The sequence below is a fragment of the Pararge aegeria genome, chromosome 25, assembly GCF_905163445.1.
Source record: "Pararge aegeria chromosome 25, ilParAegt1.1, whole genome shotgun sequence".
NCBI lineage: Eukaryota > Metazoa > Arthropoda > Insecta > Lepidoptera > Nymphalidae > Pararge > Pararge aegeria.
In genome coordinates, this window is record NC_053204.1 from 6,847,075 (window position 1) to 6,860,058 (window position 12,984).

General features: G+C 39.4%; 1 protein-coding gene across 2 annotated transcripts in view; it reads right to left on the reverse strand.

The window, feature by feature from the left end:
* Positions 1–12,984, reverse strand: part of LOC120634935 — a 134,821-nt gene that overhangs the window by 19,021 nt on the left and 102,816 nt on the right. For both annotated transcript variants that reach the window (XM_039905828.1, XM_039905830.1), the window contains exon 3: positions 12,432–12,541. In XM_039905828.1, the coding sequence (XP_039761762.1) occupies positions 12,432–12,541 (110 nt within the window). The remainder of the gene's footprint in view (positions 1–12,431; positions 12,542–12,984) is intronic.

Here is a 12,984-nt window from a genome sequence, read left to right on the forward strand (position 1 = left end):
AGAAAAGTATAACAAAACAACATATATACAATTTGGCGGCCTTATCGCTACATAGCGATTTCTTCCAGGCAACCAATCGCGAAGATAAAAAACAGTTAAAGAAAAAAGTTAGGTGCATATATACATATACCCATAAAATACATATTTCATTACTTAAATATATACATATAATATATAAAAAAACATTATTTGTAACTAAAGACAAATAAATAAATAAATAACTAAAATTATATATATAATATATAAAAATAATATAATAGATTAAATATGAAACAAAATATATAAAATAAATAAATATCCTTAAATAAAAATTATAAAAAATGAATAAAAGAGAAGAAGGGAGCAGTGAACTATCCCGGGTCATCAGTTGATTGAGAGATAAAGTGATCTTTCACAAGTTGTTTAAAGATTTGGATAGATTTTACCTCTCTAATGGCCAAAGGCAAGGCATTCTAAAGCTTAACAGCCTGAATAGTGAATTACTTGTGGTAGAAAGAAGAATTAAGAAGTATGTTACTTATTAAATTAAATATCGGTTGTTTTAACGGTGAAGGGAAACATCGTTAGGAAACCTGCATGCCAGTGAGTTCTGCATGTTCTCAAAGGCGTCTGAAGTCTGCCAATTCGCGTTTGGCTAGCGTGGTGGACTACGACCTAAACCCATTCTCATTCTGAGACGCGTGCACTGTAGTGGCCCTTAATGAGTGGATACTGATGGATTTATTAAAGTGCCAACATCATTGGTCTACATTTTATTCCCTGTGTGTCTGTTCGGACTGTTCTCTTTTTGAATTACTTTACGGCCCGGTGGGCGGTAATGTAGTGTTTTCGACCTGCAGACCAATACTGGGCCGGCAATTTGTTGATAATGAATGAAATTAATATCAACTTTCATAAAATAAGTTGCTTAATGTATATCCGACTTAAGTAAACAAGAAAGTTTTCTCGTTACCAGTTAATTTATTTATATCCCTTGTGGATGGGACATAACTCTTTTTATATAGCACCGCGTGGGCAGACACAAATAGACACGTCGCGTTCAGAGTTAGTTACTGTCAATGCACGATGAAGTTAAAATTAAACTGTTATATGTTACTTTTATGTACGATTCTAAGAGAGGCTTTCTTGAATTGATAAGTTTTTTTGACTTTAAAAGATGTTAAGCAATATTTTAAAACAACTAGTAACATAAGCGGATACTAAGAACTTTTCTAACTGCGCTATGCCCGTCGACCAATGGCGTGCACAGTGTTTTTGACCAGGGTATGCATAAAGAAGGAAGACAGGCATAAAATTGAAAAATCCTTCCCCTTTATGAGGTATACAAAGATTTTGGGGTATGCAATGCTTTTGTGCATGTATGAAGTGCGGCGTCGACCGAACCAAACCTTAAAGCAAATAAAAGTCAAAATACCAAATCAAAAATGAAGAGATCCGTAGAAGAACTAGAGTTAACGATATAACTCATAGCTCAGCGTGTCTGTGGAGCTCAGAGCTCGTCCGAAGTACTACCGCCATGCTTATTTTACCACATTTCGCAATCTGAAGGGTGTGGTGGCCGAAGTTATAGCAGCCACATACGGCCTATGAGGTATAAACACCAAGTCAAAGTTTTTATATTTTTTTAGTAGTGTTTTTACCTACACTTGGAGGAATTAACATTTTTTTAAATTTAAAATGCTTATAAAAAGTTTCGGAACCGACAGGATTTGAACCTGCGACTCTATGGCAATCGCGGCCTGAGCGCTCTCTCCAATTAAGCTACGGCTCTTCTGCCGTCGATGCCGAAATTAGTATATGCCTTTCACATCAGTCTTATAGCGACTGCAGCGTCATCTAGTAGGAAACGTTGCGGTTTCGATCTACTATTTCAAAGGTCCATATTACAATGAGACAGACGAACTTTTTTAAATGCATTCTAAATTTATAAAACCAAGTCAAAGATTGATGGACACAGGGCAGCATTTGTCCTGCTACTTGCATGCCCTGCGAAGTGTTTCCCAGTTTATAAGCGATCGTTTTCCAGTTCTCTGAACGATGGTACCATCAGCACGGCTAGCGTGGGCAGGAAACAATTATCTCCCCGGGTAAAGGATAAAAAAATTATCTTCTCCCACAGCTGTATCAACTCTCAAAACACTGGCTCACAAGTGTTTCGAAATAATATCCAATTAAATATATGTGTAACTAGCTGACTTCGCAACTTCGTCTGCATCAAATCGGTTATTATCGTTTTTATTGTCTTTAAAACAACCCGTTTTTATTGTCTTTAAAACAACCAAGAGTGAAAACCGTATGATAATCAGTTCTGTAGTTTTTCAGTTTTTCATACAGACAGAAAAGCCCTAATGCCTACGCCTATGCCTATCCAAAAAAAACACGATTTTGAAAGACAAATACGGAAAAAATAGCGATGGCATAAATCTTCCCGGGACGAGCTATAAGCGTTGTGCAAGGGAGGCACCGGTGCGTTCCTAGGAGATCCCGGAGCCTCCCATTATGTACTGAGGCTGGCAACCGAGGGGGTTTTAGTGGGTAGAAATCCCACATAACCCAAATTCTCCCACAGAGAATTGGGCATCTTTTGAGAAGATTTCCCCCCCGTCAACAAAAAAAAAAGGATATAGCCAGGACATTCGATCGTTGTCCAATATACCTTGCGACTTGCTGTTATCTGTGAAGAGTTATGTCCTATATCTCCGACATAACTTATCAGATCTTAATTAAAATACATGCTTGATAGTATGCACTTTCATATAAAAAAAGAATTATTAAAATCGGTTCAAATTTAACGGAGCTACGAAGTAAAATTTATAAAATAATTGTTCCCATTTCCCGTAGGAAACTTATTGTTTATCGGGATAAAAAGTATCCTATATGTTGACCCGGATTATCAGCTACCACTATACCAAATGTTATTTAAATCCGTTCAGTAGTTTTCACGTGATGCCCGGATAGACAGACAGACGGAAAAAATTAAATAAAAATCTGTTTTGGACTCAGTATCGATTACAAAGCATCCCCCGGTCAAAATTTTCAAAATATATTAAATGTACAGAAATCTTCCAGTTAAAGTCTCCTATTTCATTTTAGCAGGTGGACACGGTAATTATATCCCTTTGCGCTGCAGTTGGGTCTGCTACTGCATCTGCTTGCTCCATCAACTATTACTAAAAATACTTTTGGTATCTGTTCTTTAACGATGTGATTTATCATCACGTACGTTATGCTAGCCTCGCTAGTAAAAGCATAAACCTGTAGTGTAACAATAGTAAAGTGCTACAGATAACGACGACCAGTGACCGATTGCGATGCACCGATCGATCGATGCGTAGGCGCATCGATCATGGTCGAATATCGATATTTACTGTTACACAGCGAACACCCACGGTTGAGTTTTATTGTGCTGAGGTTGGTGAATTATTATAGGGCCTTAGGTCGGGTACTGGCGCTGTTTTAAGAGGGAGGTCCAAGGAAAGGACAATTCGGTAATTTATAAATTTTCAACTTCAACTTTTGTTTATTTATTTATTTACTTGTTATCTATGACCCATCACTACGCACTACACTATAACATAAATGGAATAATTAAAAACTCAACTAAATAAAAAAAAACTTACATTAAATATTAATATGCAATATAAAAAAAAAGTTACAAATTAAAATTTCTGCGTCCAGGCAACCCTACGTGGAGTTTAATATACAACTTGTAAATTGAGTCGTATCGATTTATTAGTGCTTTCAGAATGCCGTTACTGCTTACCCACGTTCTTTTCATCAAGGATGCTATTCAACTTTATATTTATTCTATTTATTTATGGCAACCGGGTCACTTTTAGGAATTCGACGGGCGGATTACTGCTTTGTAAAGTTTAAAAAAATTTTGGAACCGACAGGATTTGAACCTGCGACTCTCTGGCAATCGCGGCCTGAGCGCTTTACGACTAAGCTACGGCTTTCTTTCCTCCAATGCCGAAATTAATATACAATGCCCTCAGCGACTACAGCGCCATCAAGTAGGAAACATTGCAGTTTCGATCTTGGTAAACTCAAAGTTCAAATACGAATTAAAAAATAATTATTTAAAGCACTTTGGAAACGTCAAGTTTGTCTGTTTGTAGTGTCTATACCACCGGTTCGAAAGGCAGATTCTACCGAGAAGAAGCCGGCAAGAAACTCAGCAGTTGCTCTTTTCCAACATAATTTTACAATTTAACAATCATTGTTCTATCTTGTGTGAGATGAAAGCGAAGCGGCTTGCTTGCAGGCAACCTTGTCTTTAAGAAATTCATCAATAGTATAGTAACTTCCATGTATTAAAGATTTTTTTATACATTCTTTAAACTTATGTATAGGTAAATCTAATATTACCTTTGGTATCATGTTATAAAGACACATAAGAGTATGTATATATTGTTTATTTTATATTATGTTTCTTATTTGTGCAGGATATATTTTTTATTAAAACATAACTATAACCTAAAATAAACTATTTAAAAACTAAATAAAATCTAAAACGTCCTCGAAACCACCGCAGCGAGGCACAGTTCCTAAGATGCTGGCAGCATTGCCCCTTTGGATGGCCAAACTAATTCGTTGATTAATAATTTTATATTATATTTACTGTGTATATTTTATATATTCTATTATTATTTATTTATTTTTGTAATGTATGTATTATTATTTAATATTTAAGTATCATTTTGTGTACACCCTAACCTTTCTTTTTAACTTCATGTACATGTGTATGTATGTGTGTAAGGTGCCTGTGTTGCTGTATAGAGATCGCATTTAAGCGATAAAGCCGCCTATTGTAGGTACCTTTTCTTTCGTTTCCTTTATTGCTTTGAATTTGGTGTACAATAAAGTGTATTTGATTTGATTTGATTGATGACAAAATGCTTATTTATTATTTTAATAATTATATAGGAATTTTCTATAAGCTTTGTTTTAATACATTTTTCCTTGAGTATATCTAACTCTTCATTTCTCTCCGTAGAATGTCTCACGATAGAAATATCTCCCTTTTTACATGACATCTTTACTAAACAACTAACTGTTTCGCTGTAATGTTTCTAACAAACTAATGATTAATCATCACATCCACATTACATTGACCCCTACGTGCATTTAGTTCCATACTTAAACTTAACCGTTATAAGAAAACCTTGAGGACGAACGGGCCACTTGTTACTGTTCGTATTAAAATTATAAACACAAGCGATTTTAAACTCTAGTGATTTGAAAATAAGAATGTTTCGTTTGGAAAACAACACGTTTGTAGGTTGCCACTTGTTAGTGCTCTAACGGGATGGCCACAGCCTAAAAAGGGATGATTGTAGGGTAGCACAGGTTTTTGCGAACTCTAGGTAATGGGTGTAGGCTATGCCACGGCTTTATTGGGTTATATATAAATCACTACTGTTATGGGCGATAAGTATCCCGGTTTTAAATCCCATATGTGATACAAAATTTATATGTTAACATCTCACACGATAGTACTAGGAGTAACATTCGTTTTATAGATTCCAGATTTAACATGTGCAAATGGCAACACTAAAATATGTTGCAAAAAGTTTTTTTTTTATGTGCTGCCTATATTATGTCTAACTTCGTGGACCAAGTCACACGATTACGTTTGCGGTTAAAATTTATATTCTTTAGAAAAGTTTAATAGCCGTGAATCAAATAAAAACCCGGTAATTTTATTATTGTACCGTCTAACTAAATAAAATATTTTTTTTTAAATTAAAATGATGTCTATTACTAAAAAGAAGTTAACTTCTCTTTACTAATCTCTTTACTAATAATGACTCTGGCCGTAATTTTGTCTTCAAAATAAAAATATATATCGTTTGGTTAAATATCGGTTGCGGCATGTTTTTCAGTTATTTGCATGTATGTTTGTACGTATCTATTCATGTTACATCTGCCATAATAATTATTGTCTTGCTAGATTGTGGAAAATCAAAAAACCTAGGGTGAACCTTAAAAGTTATTTGAACGAAAATGACTATTTGTGATAACTGGTGGCATACTTTGATAGCTACATTTTAAGCGCATCGTTCACAGTGTGTATGGATCGAAGTAGGTTTTTTTTTAATCCCATTATAGCATGAATGCTCCAGATTTACTAGAAGCCGAACAAATGCGTGCTTACGATAAGTTTGATGTCCACCGGCCAATTATTTTGCTCGGAACAGAATTTATAGCCAAATTACACACTTTCCCCGGTAAAGTACGGCTTAACATTTTAACTTTCTCTTAAAAGTTTCCACGAGCCTAATTAGTGCTTATGTTACTGTGTTAATACACTACGATTATTTGGCCTATAAATCTACGGAATGGATACTGTAATCGTGAAGTGACCACGTGTATCGTTTGGCTTTCTATGCTTATACAGTGAAACTGAAGATTCTCTGCGGAAAGCAGGAGAATCTCTACGGTGGCTTTTATAATCTGATTCCCAAGGTAATTTGGGACCTGCCAATGCATAAGCTTAAACAATGGCGACCGACAAGTGGCGGTATAACCACTTCGAATTGGCTAGGCTGAACAAATGGCACAGACCGGTGTCGGGCAGCAGCGACGCCGGGGCGATCAGTCTAGCCCTGCGATGACCAACCCGCCTGCCCAGCGTGGTCATTATCGGGCATATCTTTAATGGGAAGGAGAAAAAACCACAGCCCCTAGTTCCCGGCGGCCCCGCTATTCCTGGCTCTGGCAGCGGTTATGGTAACGGCGGGGCAAGGGGTGTTAAGAATCTCCGGCAGAGATTCCGCTGCCAACCCCGACGACTTGACCTGGCAACATAAAACGCACGCACGTTGAGGACCGATGGAAAGGTGATTGAGCTGGAAGAAGTGGTGAGCAAGTTGCGCTGGGATATTATAGGATTGTCTGAAGTCCGGCGAGAGGGGGAGGACTCGATAATCTTGGAATCCGGCAACTTGTTTTACTACCGGGAGGGTGACCAACAGTCACAGGGTGGTGTCGGGTTTATCGTCCACAAGTCTCTCGTCAACAATGTTGTAAAAGTCGAAAGTGTGTCGAGCAGGGTAGCATACCTTATACTCAGAATTACCAAACGGTATTCGTTGAAGGTCATACAGGTATACGCGCCGACTTCGGCACACCCAGACGAGGATGTAGAGGTTTTGTATGAGGACATTTCAAAAGCCATACATGCCTCGAACACCTACTACAATATTGTGATGGGGGATTTCAACGCGAAGCTTGGCGAGCGAACTGGTTCAGAGTTGAGGGTGGGGCAATTTGGGTATGGGCAACGGAACCACAGGGGTCAAATGTTGGCTGACTTCATGGAGAAGGAGGGCCTTTATATGATGAACTCCTTCTTCAAGAAGCGGCCACACAGGAAATGGACCTGGATAAGCCCCGATGGTTCCACGAGAAACGAGATCGACTTCATCATGTCGACCAAACGGCATGTATTCAATGATGTCTCTGTGATCAACAGGGTTAAAACCGGAAGTGATCACCGTATGGTAAGAGGCACATTGAGTATAAACGTTCAACTTGAAAGAGTCAGACTGGTGAAGTCTACACTCCGGCCTACTCGTGCCCATATTCAAAACCCCGAGAGCTTTCAACTAGAACTACAGAACCGGTTCGGTTGCCTAGCAGATTGCGACACTGTGGACGATTTGAACAACAGGCTGGTGGAAACTGTCCAAACAGTCGGGTCCAAATTCTACAAGGCCCACCGTAGAAACAAGGCCAATAGGTTCTCAACCAATACACTCAAGCTTATGACGGAGAGGCAAGAGATGAGACTACAGTCTATAGCAGACGCGTCCGCTTACCGGCGGATTAATAGGCAGATCTCTAAATCACAGACTCGTGATATGCGGCACTTCAATACAGAGCGTATTAAAAATGCCATCGAGCAAAACAGAGGCTCTAAAGTGTTCGCTAGAGATCTGTCTATTGGTCAGAGCCAGTTGATGCGCCTGAAGACCAATAATGGTAGTCTTGTCTCTTCCAAACCTGAGATCTTGGGTGAGGTTGAGAACTTTTATGGACAGTTGTACACCACAGTACAGACGCCTGTTGAAGATTTGGCTAAGGATCCTAGAGCCAAATTAACTCGACACTATACCGAAGATATCCCAGACGTCAGCCTATACGAGATTAGTGTGGCTCTCAAGCAGCTTAAAAATGGCAAGGCGCCGGTTGATGACGGAATAACGGCAGAACTCCTGAAGGCAGGTGGAAAACCGATACTGAAAGTCCTTCAGCGATTGTTTGATTCCGTTATTCACCAAGGCACAACGCCAGAGGCATGGCACAGGAGTGTGGTGGTTCTGTTCTTCAAAAAAGGTGATAATACCTTGTTGAAGAATTACAGACCCATCTCGCTGCTGAGTCATATCTACAAGCTGTTTTCGAGAGTCATTACGAATCGTCTCGCTCGTAGGTTTGATGACTTCCAGCCTCCCGAACAAGCCGGTTTCCGTAAGGGCTTTAGTACCATAGACCACATTCATACGCTGCGGCAGGTTATACAGAAGACTGAAGAGTATAACCGGCCACTTTGCTTAGCGTTTGTGGACTATGAAAAAGCCTTTGATTCGGTGGAAACTTGGGCTGTGTTTAGGTCACTGCAGAGATGCCGAATTGACTACCGGTATATCCAAGTGTTGCAGTGTTTGTACAAAAACGCCACTATGTCAGTTCGTATACAGGATCAGACTACGAGACCAATCCAATTGCAGCGAGGCGTGCGACAGGGAGATGTTATCTCCCCGAAACTATTTACCGCTGCGTTGGAGGACGTCTTTAAGCTTCTGGAATGGAACGGACTTGGCATCAACATTAACGGCGAGTACATCACTCAACTTCGGTTTGCCGACGATGTAGTCATAATGGCAGAGACTCTGGGAGACCTAAATACGATGCTCGATGGCCTCAGCAGAGCTTCTCAACAGGTTGGCCTACGAATGAACATGAGCAAGACGAAGATTATGTCTAATGCTCATGTTCCGCTTCAACCAGTAATCGTTGAGAACACTGCACTCGAAATTGTTGACGAATACGTATACCTAGGACACACGATCCAGTTAGGTAGGTCCAATTTTGAGAAGGAGGTGAACCGCCGAATCCAACTCGGATGGGCAGCGTTCGGGAAACTCCGTGCCATCTTTTCGTCAGAAATCCCTCAGTGCCTGAAGACGAAAGTCTTCGAACAGTGCGTGTTGCCAGTGATGACCTATGGCTCTGAAACATGGTCGTTAACTATGGGCCTCATAAGAAGGCTTAGAGTCACTCAGCGGGCGATGGAGAGAGCTATGCTCGGAGTATCTCTACGCGATCGAATCAGAAATGTGGAGATTCGTAGAAGAACCAAAGTTACCGACATAGCTCAACGAGTCGCGAATCTTAAGTGGCAATGGGCCGGGCACATAGTTCGGAGAAAGGATGGACGTTGGGGTCCCAAGGTGCTGGAATGGCAGCCCCGTACTGGTAAGTGCAGCGTTGGTCGACCCCCAACGAGGTGGACAGACGACATTAAGCGCGTCGCAGGTAGCCGTTGGATCCAAGCGGCTCAGAATCGTGGAACTTGGAACTCCCTACAAAAGACCTATGTCCAGCAGTGGACGTCTATCGGTTGATGTGATGATGATGATGATGATGATATTGTATATGTGGTAAAATTTAATGGTAGTTGGTAGTTTTTATTTTTTTGTTGTTGTACGTTGGTAGCATTGTCACCCGAGATGCCAACAAGGTGATTGTGGAATAAAATAACAGATGTACGCTGTGTTTTGTTTGCATCAAGAAATATAAAAAAGTGAGTGTTTCGCCCCAATTCTTTAAAATATCCCTTATAAATATAAATATCATATAAATATGCTTTTCTCTGACGATATGCAACTTATACATAATTTTTGTCCGTTTCTAGTAAGTCGATTTCATGTTTTAATACATCTATATTTTTTTATTGCATTATTTATAAAATGAAACATTATTATTATATAAGGCAGGTAAGAAAAATCCACATTTTGAGTCATTTGTTTTTAGAAAAATAACCTCTTTTAATTAAACTAGGTAGTTTAAAAATAGTAAAGCGTGAAACTACTGAAACAGTATATTTTGGACGCTTGAAGAATAGCCCATCGTCGGTTCATGTCAAAAGATATTGCTCATTAACTTTGACATCTGCTAATGGGGGGCGTCTGGTACTTGACAGCCCTTTCGGGAAGTTATTTACGAAGTTGTCTGACGATCTTCCTCTCCCTAGGGTGCACCGGTATGCGCTCTTGTATTTAGGTGGAAGGTTCACGATTCGGGTCAATTCAGAAAACCGAAAATATAACTAAAATCGTTTAAGTGCGGGAAAAATTCTTATCTTACTTTTTCTTCTTTTAAATAAATGAATAAATATATTACGACAAAATACTATCTATCTCTAAAGTAAGCGTAGCTTGTGTAATGGGTACTAAGTTGTCTGTTCTCAAAGGAGTGTGTGGAGTCCACCAATCCGCACTGGGCCAGCATGGTGGTTTACCGCCTTAAACCCTCCTTATTGCGGGAGGAGATCAGTGCCCTGTAGTGATATAATGATGATGATGATGACGATGACCACAACACTCTCCAGGCTGTCAAAAATAAATATAAATTAAAATTTAAAAAAAAAACAACGACTTTCACTTGTAGTGCACTTTATTCAAAGTCAAGCCATTTTACTCGTATTTCATACCAATGTTGAAGGACTTGTGAAAAAAAATTTAATTCGCCATTTTTCGGTGGCAGCCATCTTGGATTTCAAATTTGTCATGGTGTATTCTATTCTACTAGTCAAGCCCTTTCATTTAATACCCATATTGAGGGAGTTGTGAACAAAAATATCTAATCTGCCATTTTGTGGCGGCGTCCATCTTGGACTGATTTTCATCGAACATAGCTAAGATTACAATTGACTTATTCAGCTTTGAAACAAAAAAAACAATATTGAGATCGGTTGGTTCATCTGTTCGGGAAATATGGTGCCACAGACCTCATAGGTTAAAATCTAGATTTCTTGGATCGGTTCATTTCTTGAACATCGTCGTTCGTTAAGTATCCATTATATAACTACAGAGTTTGTTTTGCGTTTGCCTAGCAATACCCTTGCCCTACTGACCCGCTAAGCAAATAGAGCGTTACGGAGTACCACGATGACATTTTACTGCAATGGCAATCAAGAATCTTGGGGTGTTATATAGTATAAGTTTGACGTACATACACGTCCAACTTATAGCACCACTTCGTTTTAAGTGCGTGCGCGCGCGCGCATGTCTGTGTGTGTGTGTGTGTGTGTGTGTGTGTGTGTGTGTGTGTTTTTAATTTTCATTCAGGAGGCAAGCTCTAAGTTTTCAACAAACAAAACATTGTAAGTTTGTCATTATGGGAAAACCCTCCCGTTTCGAGAGGTATTAATTTAAACAGTGGACTGTTGTAGCCTATTGATTGAGCCAGCGACTTTAATCTCGTTTATATTGCTTCGTTTATTTGGCTTTCAATTATCCCGCGGAAACTATTTATTTTCCCGGTATAAAATGTATTGGATCGCCGCCTCCTGGACATTGACATTGCCGGCCTGACAATAAAGCGAGCAAGTCATGATTATGCAACAAATATACATACGTAAATTATGGTGGATATGGTGGATCGTAAAAAAAGGAAGTATTTTTACCACCTTCCGACGCAACGGGATTGCCCAACGTTGTTTATTTAAGCCGCTTCCTCTTTAGAACGCTTTGAAATGTTAGCTGCTTTTCAATTCATCTGGATGCGGTTATATAAATAGCATCGCGGTGTACGAAACTTCGGTGTGGCAGGTTGTTGTGATGTTTTCATAATGTTACTATAAAACTCCAAGGATGATTTCAAATAGAAATCGTAAGTGATCCATTCAACGTTACGATTCATTCTTACGTTTTCACAAACGTATGTCGAAATAGGTTATACGAGTCTAACTTTTTAATCACGTCTCGTAATCTATACATTAAAGATTTTGTATCTTTTTTGTTCCTGCAGCTGCCCTGCCCTGGCCCCCCATGTATACGCCTTTGGGTACGGAACTCCTTAAAACCACACACATTCGAATGCCGGTAATTCTTGTGGTCTTACTTTTTAAACATTTTAAATTTCGCGATGAAGAATCCCGAATCATTTTTGACTGTCGACAGTCTGAACGAAACGTCGGGCCATTTTTCAAATAGATTTTACTGACTGGAATTACGAACTCCAATGCCGCAACAAAGATTTAGTCTTACTTTATAAACACATGTTGATTGCCGCTCATTAATTACCCAAATCCTCAAATCTGCATTGAACAGCATGACGAGTCAAAGCTCTAAATCCGGCACTCCTATAAGGAAGAAACCTGGTGGGGCGTTTATAAACGAGCTCTAGGATATGCTTACCTCAACAACCTGCCTGAGATCTTCTACGTAGACATTTTCTGTTTGCACGATCTCTGCACATACTCGTTCCAGCTGAGATAGTCCGGGCATCTCCTCGAAAGCGTTTTGTCCTGGCCAAAGATAATAGATTATTTATTTCTATTTCATGTAAACTAAGGGAAAAAAGAGGCACTTGTATTCTATAGTTCATAGTGAATCAGTCGCTGCGATTCATTTTTAGTTATTCAACTACAAATAAGCCCGTGTCTGCAATCTCACCAGCTGGCATGGAGTATTGCAGTCTAAGATGGTCACGGCCCACGGGCAGTTGTATTTAACCCATACTCCTCATAAATCTTTAAGAAGCACGTCTTTTTCGGTAGGTTCGTAACTAGACACGCCCGATGTCTCCCAGCAAACTTCTTCTTCAAAATTTCAGAAATTGAAAATTCCCAAAATTGTCCCTGCCAGTCGATATGTGCGAGGTCGCATGCAATCTCCGAAATCGTGGGCATACATGCCTACGTGCATTGTATTGTAGTAATAATTGATGGACTGACCAGATGGCAGATGG